Below are 15,071 nucleotides of genomic sequence, written 5' to 3'. Positions count from 1 at the left end.
GGGCACATTCAATGTATGATACAACAGTTCAAATGATCGACTAATACACAAGTTCAAACAGAATTAATTCAAACTTCATGTGCGGAGATTATTGATACACTTCTCCAGAATGTCTTTCCTGATCCTCGGGTAATCTGTGCTCTGCTTTAACACCACGTTACAAGCTTCAATAGCGTCAGCGTATGTTTTTGCTTTTAAGTAACAGTAAGCTAGTTTGTAGCCGACAGAGAGCTTCGTTTTTCCGCCGCATTTCCAGGCTTGAGCGTATCTCGTAGCGGCTTCGCGATAATTCTGATCTTTTTCAGCGATGTAGCCTAAAAGTAAATATACAGTTAAATCATGAATGTATATTATAAATATAATTTACAGATCTCTAAGGATTCCAACAATCTAGGTTATTAAATAAACAATAATAATCAGTGGGATCCATACTCTTCATTTACAATTTTTTAGTATTGCATAATAATAAATAAAATAATTATCAACGATGATAATAATAATTCTTCATATCAAATATATATAATGTAAATAGAAATTTTAATATAATTTATAATTTATAGTTGTTATAATCAGAATGTAACTCAATAACTTCATTTTGTCTTTTACCTGACAGCTCATAAGCTCGCACGCATGTGGCGTTATGCTGCAACACACGTTTCAACAGTTCATTTGCCAAGTCGTACTTGCTGGATTGCACATAGATATCCGCTAATAACAACCAGCAACGTTCCAAGTACTCGGCGTCCTCGAATGTCCAGACGTTCTTGCTAACACGCTTTAGGTGATTCCTGGCACGTGGAGTTTGCTTTAATAAGATGTGAGCGGTCGCCATGCCAAGAGCGGGTCCTACATGATCCCGGAGGGCGTCCTGACTGGCCAATGCGGTGCAATCCTGTAGAGCCTTTTCAATATTAGACTTCTGCTTCGTGGCTAACAGGAAGAAATTGCTGAGGAGTTTGTGAGTCAGCACCTCGTGCGGACTTCCTTTAGGATTCAATTCCTGCAATAACGTATTTCAAGTATACATTCACATTCAGGTCATTATCATGTTCGAAAACTATTATTATGAATAACAACTATAAGTAATAACAATTACTCATTTCTAATATAAATAATAATGGAAGACTTGAATGGAGAATTTCATACGATACCTGAAGTAATCGATAAGCCGTCCTCAAAGCCATCGTCCTTGAGTCCTGATACTCTGCGTCCTCGTCATTGAATGCCTCATTCGACAGCGTGGTGTCGTCGTCGGGATCCAGGCAGATCTCGATCATGTTATAGATCGCCTGCTGTCCCCATTCTGGATCGCGTCGCGCGAAGTTGAAGTTTCGTAGAGCAGAATTCAGCTTACCCGTTCGCCAATTTAACAATCCAGCACAGTAGTAGAAGCCAGCCTCGACATTCCCAGCGCCCATCGCAGTCTGCGCGCGTTGCAACCATTCGTCCAGATCATCCATAGTGCCTAAGGTAAAGTAAGTAAGGTCAACTTAGTTTTACGATGATACTTCGAGAAAGAGAAGTAAAAATAAAAATTTAGAACCAGGAAAATTTGAAACCTGTTCTGCGTGACACTTCTATCAATCTTGCCAAAGCGGTCCAGTATGTTGGTTGGCGTATCAGCAACTGTCGGAAGTGAAACGCTGCAGTGTCGAAGTCCACTTTCCTAAATGCGAGATCAGCCATCATCACGGACGCGGCCTCGTTATTAGGTTCGGCGTTCAGTAAAATCGAGCAGTTCTGTGCACATCGGTCTAAATTGTTCATCTAACGAACAAATCCATTATTAACATTTCTATTATTTATTAATTATTACTTCTATTATTATTATGATTACTTAATTTACTCATCTCAATAAAGAAACCAAAAGACGCATTTATCTAGTAAATTTATCAATAATAAGTTATCTAAAAAATTTTCTATTATTATTATGATTACTTAATTTACTCATCTCAATAAAGAAACCAAAAGACGCATTTATCTAGTAAATTTATCAATAATAAGTTATCTAAAAAATTTTCTATGTGTAGTTCTTAAAATTAATTATAAAAAACGTACAATTTGATAACTGAACACGATACTTTTCGGTTAATATTTCTATTAGAATATAATTTATAGGTAAAACACTAAAATGTTGAAACTTAAACATGACATGTTTACCTGCATATAGAGCTTCGCCAGAGAAAGGAGAGCGTTCACATCCGTAGACTTGTGAGATAAGGCTTCTTTATAATATATGATAGCTTCGTCGTAATTGCGCAAAGTTGTCGCGTAGTCGGCCATTGTGAGACAGATGTTCGCCAATACGTGTCTCTGATCTACAATATCTGGCGAGACAGCGAGACGTTGGATGTATCTATGTTGGTTTTCCTTAGCTTCCTTTAATGTTGCTAACGCACCTCTAACGTTGCCCGATTTCTCGCGCACTTTGGCCAGTAATAATAGCTCTTGTCCTCGCATCTCCAGGCTCAGAATGTCCATCTCCCCTCGTTTGTCTAAATAAAAGAAGATAAGATTATAATACAATTTATAAACGTTATTTTGATTACATTTTTCTGGAATTAATTCATGATATAATAGTCAGCTAAACATAGCTGATTGATCTTAATTGTTTGAAGCAAGATTTATAATTATGTTTTAATGTTCTATTGTGCGCAAGATTACCTTGCAGTTCTTGCACCAACGTCGCTTCTGCTTTATCGTACTGCTTCATCTTCATGTATAAGTTTGCTAAATCTAATTTCAGAGCGCCACAATTGTCCTGTTTCACTATATCCTTGTAGTAATTGATTGCTTTCGCATATTGATGTGCCTTGATGAGCGCCTTACCCATTTTATTCGCAATGTCCGCTTTGTCGATTGGATTTTGAGAGAGAGCTTGTTCGTACGCCTCTATCGCTCTTTCAGGTTCTTGTATAGACATATAGGCGTTACCTAGCATACTGTATGTTTTCGGGCCGGGGCGATGTTCCACCAATTCTCTGTAGAACAAACATGAACGTTAATGATAATGTGCTAAAATCTATCTCGCCTAATTGTAACACAACAGAGGTCGATTCGTTTGTACCTAAAGCACTTTGCGAATGCTTGACGGTCTTTTTTGTAATTCAAATTGATCTCGGCCAATCTGGTATGCGCCTGTAAATAATATGGCTGTCCTGGATTGATATTTTGCAAGCAGCTAACAGCGTTCTCCAACTCGCCCATGTCCAAATATACCTCTGCAGTGCCGATCGTGATTCTTCCTTGCTCACTAGTGCCGGCGAGATTCGTCCTCGCCTCGTCGACAAGAGCCAACGCTTCGGCGAACCGCTTTGCTTTACCGTACGCTGCGATTAATTCTAGATATAACGTTGCTCGGTCCGACGTGGACATATCGGACTTTCTGTTACCGCTCAAGCCGGCCAATGATATGGCCATTTGACAGCTCTTCACGCAACTATCTAGGTCACCAGCCTCCCGTTGCACCATTCCAGTAATCAGATGATAGACCGGTTCCTCCCTGATCTTGAAGTTGTAGCTTAAACCGACTTCGAGACTTTGCGATGCTAGCTGATACTTGCCCTGATACGCCAGAATTTGCGCCATCGTGAGATGCGCTTGAGCATTGGATGGCTCTACCGTGTCCAGCAATCTCCTCAGCAGGCTCAATGCACCTTCGTAGTCCGCGCTTTGCATCTTGGCCTTGCTAAGTAGCAAAAGCGCGACGCTGGAACCTGGACAAGCCTCTACAAGTAACTCCAATAAGCGGACGCTCGGCTCCTTCTCCGTGACAACGGCCACTTCGTCATTCATCAGAGATTTGTTTAAAGAATACATGAGACGTTGCTTCGTGATCTCGAGGCACAAATTCGGCTTGAGTTCTCTCAAGTACTCGTAGCCATAGGGACGACCTTCGCAATTCTTTAGTAAGATATTGGCGGCTGCATCCAGATAGCCGAGTGCCTTACTGCCATCTACGCCGGACGCTATCTTCGCCGACATGAGTAGCAGTCGCACGTTTACGGCGTGCGACTGTATCTCTATGAGGAAATCCACCTGCTGACGCGCCAAGTCCAAAGCATCCGCCGAGCCTTCCAGTAGTTGGCAGTGAGCCAGACCCATGAGAGCTGCAAAAGATGACTCGTCCGCACGTATAGTGCTTCTATACCAGTGCTCGGCATCCTTGGCATTGCCTAGAGCAGCGTAGAGATCACCGAGTGCCGCCATTAATTCTACGTTGTTCGATGTTAACACTTGCAACGTCTTCTCGGCCGCTCGCGTCAGTTCCGAGAGTATCCCGTGATCCTGTAATGCGATTCCTGAGAACAGTTGCAGGTTCTCGATTAGCAGGAACACGTTCTTCGGCTCGGCGAGTAACAAGTGACGTAGGAACAGTTGTAACTGTCTTGCACCTTCGCTGGTGTTGCCGTCTCTGCAGAGAGCTACCACAGTACTTGCCTTCATGGCATCTAAGTTGTTGGATTCCACGGACAATATTCTGTTCGTCATTTCCAGCACCTGCTCCCAGTCTTTCATGGTCAAGAGGCACTTCATCTTCTCCACGAGCGGTAGAGCTGACTTGGGGTAGCGCACGATAAGAGAGTTGACTATCGAAATAGCTTCTGAATGATCATTAGTACGTTGCTTCATTTTCGCGAGACCTAACGATGCGCTCAGGTTCTTAAATTCCTCCTTCAGGACCGAGTCGAAAAAGCGTTCTGCCTCTCGATTGTCTGTACTATAACTCAAACTTGCCTCCACCCATCCTTTGATGAGTAGCACATTCATGTTCGTCGGTTTCAACTTGTATGCTCTGTCGATGTATTCTTTCGCCTTGTCTACTCGACGAGAGAGAAATAATACAGATGCTGCAAGACACAGTGAGTTGCAGGAAGCTTTCCTGCGCTCCTCCCGGATCCTGTTTTCCACCTGAGCCACAGTGCTCCTTTCGGTGCTTCCATCGGCCGCATAGGCAGTATTCTGCACATGGAGAGTCGCTAATATGAAGTCTGCATAGTTTAATAAACTCGAGCTCTCCTTGATGGCTTCGTGGGTCTTACCAACGAGAGCATATGCCAAGCAAAGCAGAAGCTTCAAACGCTCGCTGCTCGGATAAGCATCACGAGCTTGTTTCGCTTGCGCTAACATCCCATTGTAGTAATGCTGGCAACAATGCCATTCGATCAATGCTATATATTCTGTTTCTTCCATTTTTCGTCTTATATATTTCTTCTGCTCAAATTCTTGGACTGATACTGAAATAATATGCATCAGAAAATATAGAGTATGTAAAATTATTTTTTTCTATTCTTTTTCTTAAATATATTCATTGTAATCTCTAAGTTTCTTAATTCTTAAATTCCTACTTTTAGTAAATAAATTTTTAGAAACTTAGATTTTAAATCTTTACATTGTTACAATCAGAATTAGAAATCTTTGGGTTCTGGCAGTTCATAAATAGTATCAGGATACAAAGGTAGAAAATTAGGATTCTCTAGAATATCACATGGTCCAATAATATGATTTTATAAATCAAAGTTTTTTAATCGTAAGGCAATACTTTTGTAGATACATTGTAAGTACATATAATAATTGTTTGCTATAGCATATATGAATACTGTCTACACAAAGTATATGATTTAAATATCAAAATTATTCGAAAGTTTTTTGAAATATTTAAGAGTTGAAGTTGCATGTTTCAATACCTCTGCTAAGAGTCTTGCTAATCCTTGACCTTTACATTTATCAGGGATAACAACAGATTCCATGTACAGGATTCATCCTTCAATTTCATATTGCAACATTGTTTAAGCTGATAAAGTAATAAATACCTAGTCAAAATTTTTACATAAAATCAACAAAGTATTCAAAGTTTAAAGCAATAGTCTTATCATTTGCGTGTTATTTACATTCATCGACTAACTGCACGAAAAAAGTGCCGTATTTTCTATTGTGCTGCATAACATGCAAAAATCGTTGACAAATTATGTTTCCTACTTGTCTGCACGCGATGGAACGCAATTTGAGTGTGGCGATGCCCATTTGTTCTTCCCATAATATTTCCATTTACGTTTTTCCACTTATAAACATCAAGATAATGGCAAGTAGGTTACATTTGTTGATGGACGTTGTTATGGTAACCACTAAGGTACATTAGGTTACAGAAGACCTATATTACCGACAATACTCACAAATTGCAGAATTAAAACCATCACACACACTTTCCATCAGTAATAATAATAAAGTTTTGACTAATCATGTTGTTTGTTTCAAATAGTTACAGTTATAGACGCTTAAACCGAGCAATACAAAATAGTCAAAACTTTACTGTTATGTTTTACAGAAAGTATATGTGAGATAGCCTTTACCAGTCACATTTTTATATTCTATTATTGATCATATATAAATAATAAGTGTATATTTAATGTTCAATGAATATATATAATATACAATGCAAATAATATATGTTCAAAAGGGAACAGGGCATTCAACATTTTCAAAAATTTATTCTTTTGTCAATTTGAATATTTTATTTGCATAATACATGTACTGTATCGAAGCTAATTAGAAGTTTAGATATCTTACATTTGTTTACAAATATAATTAAAAATCTAATTCGAGATAAATCTAATTCGAGATAAAAGATGTATTTAAAGCCTTTTAAATAAATCAATTGATCAAATAGAAGGTCAATGAATCTGAATCAAAGGTGATTGTTTTTATATTTAAACAGTTACCACTTATAAGTTCAAGTTTCGTTTTTTTACAAAAATACACCTTGATACTTGTGATTCACTTTCTCATTTCCTACATTTCTCATTGAAATGTAATTTTTTTGAAACATAAAGTAATATAGCTAAATTTCAGCTGAAGAAATATTGAGATGACAAGACTTTATTGATGTCAAATTTGCCCTTCGTTGGTAGTTTTTTAAATACCTGTAATGAAAGGTCCTCCTTTCGGTTCATGATTCTAAAATTTCAATAAAATAATCTGAATAATGAAACATTAATTTTTCATCTTCTTACATTAATTGATTTAATCGTTCTTTTGAATTTTCTATTTTCACTTTTAAATTTCAAAATCGTCTAAGTCTTAAAATAAACGAACTCACTTAAAATAAACGAAGCACTCACCTGTCGTTCATTAAGTGTTTTACATATCTATTATGAAAAAATTGAGATAAATCTTCGAGGATAGGTTCACAATGAAGCGCAACAAATTGCTCTCGACAGATCTGCAAATGAAATATCGTTTGCTATATTATAAATACCAAATAATATCTAATACATTATTTAATAATGCTTCAAATGATAATCCAGTTTTTCGTGTTAATCAATGATCGCTTACCTTGCTCATAATTTCTACAGATTGTGGATGTGTCCAGAAGCAATCGTGTACTGACATAAACGTGATGCCCGCCTGCTCGCAATGCAAACTCGTGAGCATCATGTGACAAGAATCCAACGAGTGAATAAAATTCGGTGGAAAGGCGTTCTTTTGCTTCATAGTGTCCGGTTTTCTGCAAATATCAAGTATAAATTCGTATCGTATTAAATACCTATGAAAATATGTATGAAAAATAAGAATTTATATACAGGGTGTCCCATTTTAAAGGACCCACTCAAATATCTCAGAAACACTGCGTTAAATCGAAAAATGCTTAAGACAAAAGTTGTTTAGCTTGAAGGGGACATAGGACAGCGATAGCATTTTGTTTATGGCGCCACTTTCGAGATATTCACTGATTATCAATTTTCTTAAATGGAAATCCTAGTTTTTTATTATATCATTTTTTTCTACCTACAATTAATTTAAACAATCTGCAATTAATTTAAACAACTTTTGTCTGAAACATTTTTTCATTTGCTTAATATATTTTGAGATATTTAAGGAAAACTTGGTAACTTTTCCAACATTTACCTTACGCTATCTCACTAACTATTCATCGAAAGAAAAAATAGTATTAGACTTTTTTATTTTATTTACTATCAAGAATTACTAGTAAGAATATATTAATAGTGTTCTAACTTTTATTAACTTATCGACCTTTGGAAATTTCAAAATTATTAAATTAATAAAAGTTAGGGCACTATTATAGTAGTATATTCTTGATAGTAAATAAAGTAAAAAAGTCTAATACTATTTTTTTTTTCGACGAATAATTAACGAGATATCGTAAGGTAAATGTTGGAAAAGTTACCAAGTTTTCCTTAAATATTTCAAAAGATACTAGGCAAATAAAAAAATGTTTCAGACAGAAGTTGTTCAAATTAATTGGTAGAAAAAGATGATATAATAAAAAATTTGGATTTCCATTTAAGGAAATTGATAATCAGTAAATATCTCGAAAATGGAGCCATCTATAAACAAAATGCTATCGCTGTCCTATGTCCCCCTTCAAGTTAAATAACTTTTGTCTTAAGCATTTTTCGATTTAACGCAGTGTTTCTGAGATATTTGAGTGGGTCCTTTAAAATGGGACACCCTATATATTAACATGAAAAATATATAAATATGCAAAGAGAAGTAGATCCAAACGTAGAGAATAAAAATGCCTAACTCACTTACTTCTGTATTTTAGAAACATTAGTAGCAGTAGTCGTCTTGAAACGCTTGTTGTATGGCTGTAGGACTGGCAGACCTAACGGCGTCACCCATTGCACGTATTGGTTGCACCGTGTCGAAATGACACGAGCGCAATCCGTAAACCAATCCTGGATCTCTTTCGCACTTGTGAACATAGTTTGTAGGGATCTGAATGTTTGTTGAACCAAATACATACTGCCATTCCAAATGTACTCTTGAGGGAAATCTTTCATATCTGCACATCGCAATGAAACGAATATGAGTCAAGTTATTTTTCTACTGATATTTTTTTATTTCCCCGCTGACAATTTTACTGACCACTCAGTTGTCTGGTAATCTGAAGCTTAGCGCCAAATTTCGTCACACCATATACCGTAGTCATTATAGTTTGCTTTATAACCTTCCTGCTAATATGCCCTTCCAAGACTTTGGCTATTTCGACACCATTCTCAGCATCCTTCTTCCTAAATTCTTCGACCTGGAAGAGCACACAGTTCTTGCAGATAACGAAATTTCGAGATTTTAAAATTTTCGTTAATATTATCGATAAATATTAGCGGTTAAGTCATTTTTACATACCATACCGACGACGACGCTGTACACGTCCTGTGGTGTGTCCGAAGGATACAAGTTCACACTTTCTGCTCCAATCTGATCTCTACCAAGAGCGGCGTAATGTTGCAGTCCGTTGCAACTGCCGTCCTGGTGAACAGGGAATCCAGTGAGATATTCTTCTGGATTCGGAGACTGGAGAGCATTATCTATTTCTTTGCATGCTGCTAAGGTCTGCCACGGCTCGTCGGACTCTGTCCACCACCTTTTTCCCTATGGATTATTATAAATGGATGTACATTATGTCTGAACACATACAAGGACACAATCAGAAGAAAATAAAATTATTCCAACATAATAAAAGGCCAAAGTACAAATGCATATAATATTTACTTTCAAAGGATTTCTTGCGCTGTCTATGATAAGATCCAGTATCTCGTTCGCGAATTCCAGCCGCTTCTTCATCGGTTCTCGTTTCTTCATACCAGTCAAATTTATCGCGTGAATTTTCAACCAATCCAAACCCTTCGGACCTAGAGGCTTCTTTTGCGCAAATACGAGAAATGAACGTCCTAGATCCGAAGTGAGGTGGGTCAGATGAGGTGCCACTGGGTATGCTCTACCTCTAAAGTCCAGATTATGCGGCAACCAGAATACTTGATCTCTAAACTGCAAGATAAAAACAGATTCTTAATTAACTAATTTCAAAAGTTACAGACATAGATTCCTTGTATCAAGAAATACTAGTCTAGAAATCGTATATTATACAGAGTACAGAGATGTGCGGAATATGTGCTTGTGGAAATCGGATATTTATAATATATACGTAAAGACTCACGTGATTAGCGAGGGATAATTTATATAGGCAGTCGCACCACAGCGAATACATCTCGTTTTTCTTGCGTCTATGCTGTATCGCTAACGTCGATATTTTACTCCTACTCTTCTCCTTTTCTGCTAATTCTTTCATCCATTCAGACAGAAACGGAAACGACAACGGTGATTGAGGTACATTCAGCTCTTCTGAGCCACCTTCTCTAAAAATCTAAACACCAATAATATTATTAAAGCATGAGCCTAATAATAATAATTTTGTTTTATAATTATATATACATTAAAGTTTTCATCTTATCTCGTCAATATTAAACCTTAAATAAAATAAAGCAACTTTGAATATAATATATTGATTTAATTGTTAAAACATGCCTGAATCAAGATATCCAAAACAGGCTGATTAATTCTCCACGGTATCGAGCCGAGTTGATTCAGACAATCCAACGCTGGGTAAAGCTGCTCCGTTGGCGTGTTTTTAATGAAGTACATCGAACTCATCTGTTTTGTTTGAAACATATCGGTACTCGGTGAGAGCAAAATAATTTTGCGAAATTTCAAGCTAATAACAAATAACAAGTAACAACAGCATAGAGAGAATACGTACTCCCACATAAGGGTCACGAATAAAATCGGTTTTCGAAAACAGAAAACCTCCAATATTCGTGTTGATCCAAGGACGTGGTGGAATGTAAGTCGGCAATAGTACCGTTTCGAAGGTCAACGTTTCAGGGTGAGATTCGCTGAAAGTTCTGTGTAAATGAGGATGTGGTTTGATCTCCTCCGTTAAGTACGCATGCTGATTTCTGAAGAGCAAGTAAAACGCAGGTATCAATCGCTCAGGTGCACCTGGTTTTATCCCGTATGGAATCTTCACGTCGTTCACGATGATACTGTATAAGAATTTGCCGATGTTTACTAGAATGTGACGTGGCCATTCCGGGACTGTTATATCAGGGCAAAGACCAGCTTTCATGACCTCCTGAGCGAGCTGTTGCCACTTGATACGTCCGTTAATGCCAACGTCGGTAGGTTTTTGCTGTATATACCACTCCAAATACTTATTATAGACTTGAATGATGTTGTCCGTGACTTTAGCTTCCTTTTTCTTGTGAAACTCGTACTTTTTGTAAATGTATTTTCCTAATATTAAATAAACAAACGTTAGAGAGAAGCTATAAGCGTCGGAGGATCTGGCCAAGCGTTTGATCTCGCGTAAGATTGCATCAACATATTCTTCCTGCGACAACACTTGCAGAAATGGATAAAGCGTAGATAATTCGGGTTGCTCTCTCATTTCCTTTTGTTTCAAGTAGAACAGATTTTTTTCAAAAGCCTCTGTCACAGATAACTTCCAGGACTTTTCCCATTCCGCGATTCGTTCGATCTACATAAATGAAGAACACGATTAATAGGCGATTATCAGCAATGGAATTAGTACTATCAATACATAAATACGAATAAAATTAATTCTACAATGACAAACTTACTGCCTGCAGCCTAATATTGACATCTCCTGTAAATCTATCGATATTCTTCACTTCGAGTTCTTGCTGCATCTCTGTGTTAATCTGCGTTTGGATCATTTGTCGCAGTTCATCCAAGGTTACAACTCCCTTGGCTGGGCTGTGATAGTTGTCCAATTTTAGATTCTGCAATAATTTACAGTTATATGGGCGTTCAAAATCTGGATATGACGCATTGTGTTCCGGAGATGCCAAACAGACACATTTGTAAATGGCTTCACGTTGCGTTCCTTTCATTTGCGAAATGTTTAGTACGTCATCAAAAAAGACACCATGCTGATTCATATCTTCAACTACTTTCGTTATCATCTCTGCCTGTTTTGTCTGGGACTTCATGTTTCCTATCATTTGAAACATAAGTGCAAACGTCTCCGCGTCCAATTGTACATGATTTTCATTCATCAAATTATAGATCTCTGAAACCCTTCCCAGATGCAACTTGGAAGCATAAGCTTTTATAAGTAGATTGTAGACTGCAGTAGTGGGAATCTTGGTTGCACTGAGTCGACTTCTCTTCAACATTAATAATTTAAAGCCTTTGTTTAACATTCCATTATGATTATAAACATCTATGTGTGCCAGTAGTTGTGATATCAAGTTATGATCAGAAGGACACGTTTCAAATAAATCTTTCTCTTTTGTAAAAGGAATCTTACTAAACTCTGAAGTTTTCCGACTCTTTGAAGTTTTTGGTAACTTGCTGTTGATGAAATCATCCTGATTTTCTTCTTCACTTTTTACTTCATGCAATGTGTTTATAAAAGTAGTGTTCTTAATCAAAGTTGCGCTATCACTTATGCCAGATTCTTCTAGTTCCCCTAAAATCATGGTTTTATCTTCCAAGTTGTTTTTAGATTCTTCTAATATTATATGATGCACATCATCCAGCTTATCTTTCTGTGAATTTAACAAATCAATTTTATTTATAATTAATCCTACTTCTAACGGATAAAATTATAATAATCACAAAATAAAAATTTCAAGTTTATTTTTAACAAAATATTAGAGTAAAATTTAATCTCAAGCATGTTATGATTCTTAATGAAATTTAAATCATATTTACACTATATACCGAGTTATTTTTTAAATTAGTGCTGGTCTCCGTTGCTTGTGTTGTATGTGTTTTTTTATTAAGATGAGAACTACCAATTTTATGTAGCTTGTCTAGTGTAGTATTTCGCTGTCCAACCAATATAGATATATGAGCAGCGTTTAACTTCTGTACAGTTGTTTTTTTGTTACCGATTGTTTGATCTGTTACTAATAAAATAGAATAACAAGCAATTATTATTTTGTTTTATCTTTTTGTCTCTTTCTCTTTCTATATATATATATATATATATACACACACTTGTATAATCACTTAGGTATCATATCTAGATATTTATTATATTTATATATAATTTTTACATTAATTTACCTTCTAATAATTCTGCATATTTCTTAGAACGTTTAGTCTTCTTTCTTAATGGTGTGTACAGTTCAGCCGTATTCATTGTTGCATAACGGCGAAATACTATATTCTTGATCACTAAAAGCAAAATTATTTATGACAAAAAGTATGTTATTAAAGTATGTAATATGATATAAATTTATCGTTAAATCGATATCAAACATTAATCTCATTATTATGAACTTTGAAATTGAGATATTCATTTATAAAATGTGAACATGAAAGTAAATTATGACTACGTCTTGTAATTATGATATATATATGTATATTAGTAATTTCAAGAGTTATTCTACATCTTTCACTTAAAGGATCGGTCTCATAAAATCAAGATATACGTTTTGTGATCATATTGCAAATATAATACATAATACAATACCACGCATTACGTACGCTTAGGTGATGTAAAGTGGCAATAGTTACAAAACGAACAGATTCTCATTGAACAATGTGTGGTGGATCGTATTGACATGATGCGAGCATTTTGCAGCGAAATAGTATGTGCCCTCAAGAATTTGAACATTGTAAACTAGTCACGAGATAATTATCATTACTCGAGAACAACAATGTTGCTAGTACCAGAATAACAAGACTCTCACTACGGTAGCCGCCATCCCTAACCTATACGAAGAGCACGCGTTCAAAACAGCGAGTTCCAGATGCGTAACTTGAAGGAAAATTATGGTCTGTTCTTTGTAGCTGCACTGCTGAACTGGTGTAATAAGCTAGAGTGAGAAAACCTATATTTGTCTCACTTTAACTTATTGCACCAGTTCAACAGTGCAGCTACAAAGAACAGACCATTAGAGTTCGAAATGCTGCAATATTCGACTGATGAATCGACATTCGATTCTTTTTGTGGAGAATCGATTTTCTCGATGTTCTCGAATTTAATTTATGCTCACGAGATGCTTTTTATCAACCGGACGTTAAACTTCATTATTAAACTTTAATAAACTTTTTTTACCAATAGTGCAAGTAGACAATTAGTCAAGTAAGTATTTGTTAATTTTTTCTTGTACAGAATAGAGGTGGTGGCATGTATCCCATAAAAGAAACTGCTTACTTTTTTCCAGGAATAGTCGAAATATATATAATGATAGGCTGATTGATGATAGATTGATGTAAGATTGATCGATTACCTTGTTTTTTCATCGCGTACTATTCTATTTATAATTATATATATTATATAATATATTTTGATAATTTAGTTTTGATAATTTCTATGTCCTCATATATTTTTATCTTATTATTATTATCTTCTCACGTATAAATTGCGTGTAATTTCTCTCGTCTATAGGAATATATCTGCAATTTTATAAACTAAATAATGATGGTTTTTTCGATCGTGTGAAATCAAAATAAAATCTTTACAGAATTATTGCAAAGAGGTTTATCGTTTTCTTATAAAATACCATCTTAAATAATTAAAAATATAAGAGCTGTTCATGAAAAAATAAAAAATAAATTATGTCAGTTCATAAAAATTATTTCGTGAATATGTCATTTCGTTTTCTATCTTAATTATATATTTTCCGTAGCAATCTGGCGTCGAGGAATCCAGATCGTTCTTCTACAACCGGGTAAATCCCATTACATTTTGACGTTGCGTGACTATGGGGATAATCGTTAGCTGGGAATAGACGCCAGACGATGACATCATCGTTTGGCTGAACAGAAAGTGAAGTTTCCTTCAAATGCATAGCAAATCTTAGAGGAAACTCGATGCCTCTCGGTATTACCCGCTTAATGATATTAGCTGCATCAAACTTTCCTATTTCTTTTCGTTTCCTTTTCTTTCACATAGTCAATTCGCATGCGTGCCAAGTTATCCTCATATTCACTTGGTTATCAATTGTCTGTATATTTTCTCACATATAGAGAGGATGTAAGAATAATTGGCCGACGATACTTTTTCATCATCATAATGCAAAGAAAAATCGCATCTCTATAGTTTTTAACGTTCACGTTTACCTAACCAATTTTTGCAAATCAAAATCTTACTTATAATATTGATAATTATAATATTGACGGAAAAATCAAGTTTGTTATTTATTTTCTTTTTCAATTTTCAATTTCAGTTTCAATTCTCAATTTCCTTTTTCAGTCGCAAAATAAGCTTACTTTCAATCGTTGATTAG

At 35.9% G+C, this 15,071-nt stretch overlaps 2 protein-coding genes across 9 annotated transcripts; both read right to left on the bottom strand.

The window, feature by feature from the left end:
- Positions 1 to 32: 32 nt before the first annotated feature.
- Positions 33 to 6,182, bottom strand: LOC105184086 (tetratricopeptide repeat protein 21B). 5 transcript variants are annotated; one of them, XM_025301138.1, is made up of 9 exons: positions 5,980 to 6,182; positions 3,068 to 5,237; positions 2,665 to 2,981; positions 2,400 to 2,495; positions 2,161 to 2,327; positions 1,560 to 1,767; positions 1,152 to 1,465; positions 607 to 1,000; positions 33 to 314 (listed from the first exon to the last, which is right to left on the bottom strand). In XM_025301138.1, the coding sequence occupies exons 1-9, from the start codon at positions 6,035 to 6,037 to the stop codon at positions 76 to 78; spliced, it is 3,963 nt and encodes a 1,320-aa protein (XP_025156923.1). In that variant the 5' UTR covers positions 6,038 to 6,182; the 3' UTR covers positions 33 to 75. The 5 variants fall into 5 exon arrangements, with proteins under 5 accessions (XP_025156923.1, XP_025156922.1, XP_025156924.1 ...); XM_011142641.3 differs by adding an exon at positions 5,688 to 5,794 and having other exon boundaries at positions 76 to 314; positions 2,161 to 2,495; positions 5,980 to 6,131; XM_019841793.2 differs by adding an exon at positions 5,688 to 5,813 and having other exon boundaries at positions 76 to 314; positions 2,161 to 2,495; positions 5,980 to 6,047.
- A 310-nt stretch (positions 6,183 to 6,492) lies between these two features.
- Positions 6,493 to 13,750, bottom strand: mtRNApol (mitochondrial RNA polymerase). 4 transcript variants are annotated; one of them, XM_011142666.3, is made up of 15 exons: positions 13,732 to 13,750; positions 13,324 to 13,551; positions 12,901 to 13,011; positions 12,544 to 12,740; positions 11,445 to 12,377; positions 10,562 to 11,341; positions 10,330 to 10,455; positions 9,962 to 10,168; positions 9,517 to 9,792; positions 9,151 to 9,396; positions 8,890 to 9,049; positions 8,554 to 8,806; positions 7,333 to 7,504; positions 7,119 to 7,219; positions 6,493 to 6,954 (listed from the first exon to the last, which is right to left on the bottom strand). In XM_011142666.3, exons 2-15 carry the CDS (start codon positions 13,451 to 13,453, stop codon positions 6,846 to 6,848), a joined length of 3,801 nt encoding a protein of 1,266 aa, XP_011140968.1. In that variant the 5' UTR covers positions 13,454 to 13,551; positions 13,732 to 13,750; the 3' UTR covers positions 6,493 to 6,845. The 4 variants fall into 4 exon arrangements, with proteins under 4 accessions (XP_011140968.1, XP_011140961.1, XP_011140975.1 ...); XM_011142659.3 differs by lacking the exon at positions 13,732 to 13,750 and having other exon boundaries at positions 13,324 to 13,640; XM_011142673.3 differs by lacking the exon at positions 13,732 to 13,750 and having other exon boundaries at positions 12,553 to 12,740; positions 13,324 to 13,640.
- Between the last annotated feature and the right edge of the window lie 1,321 nt (positions 13,751 to 15,071).

The sequence above is a fragment of the Harpegnathos saltator genome, unplaced genomic scaffold (genome assembly GCF_003227715.2).
Source record: "Harpegnathos saltator strain DR-91 unplaced genomic scaffold, Hsal_v8.6 scaffold403, whole genome shotgun sequence".
NCBI lineage: Eukaryota > Metazoa > Arthropoda > Insecta > Hymenoptera > Formicidae > Harpegnathos > Harpegnathos saltator.
This window is presented reverse-complemented; position numbering and strand designations above follow the sequence as displayed.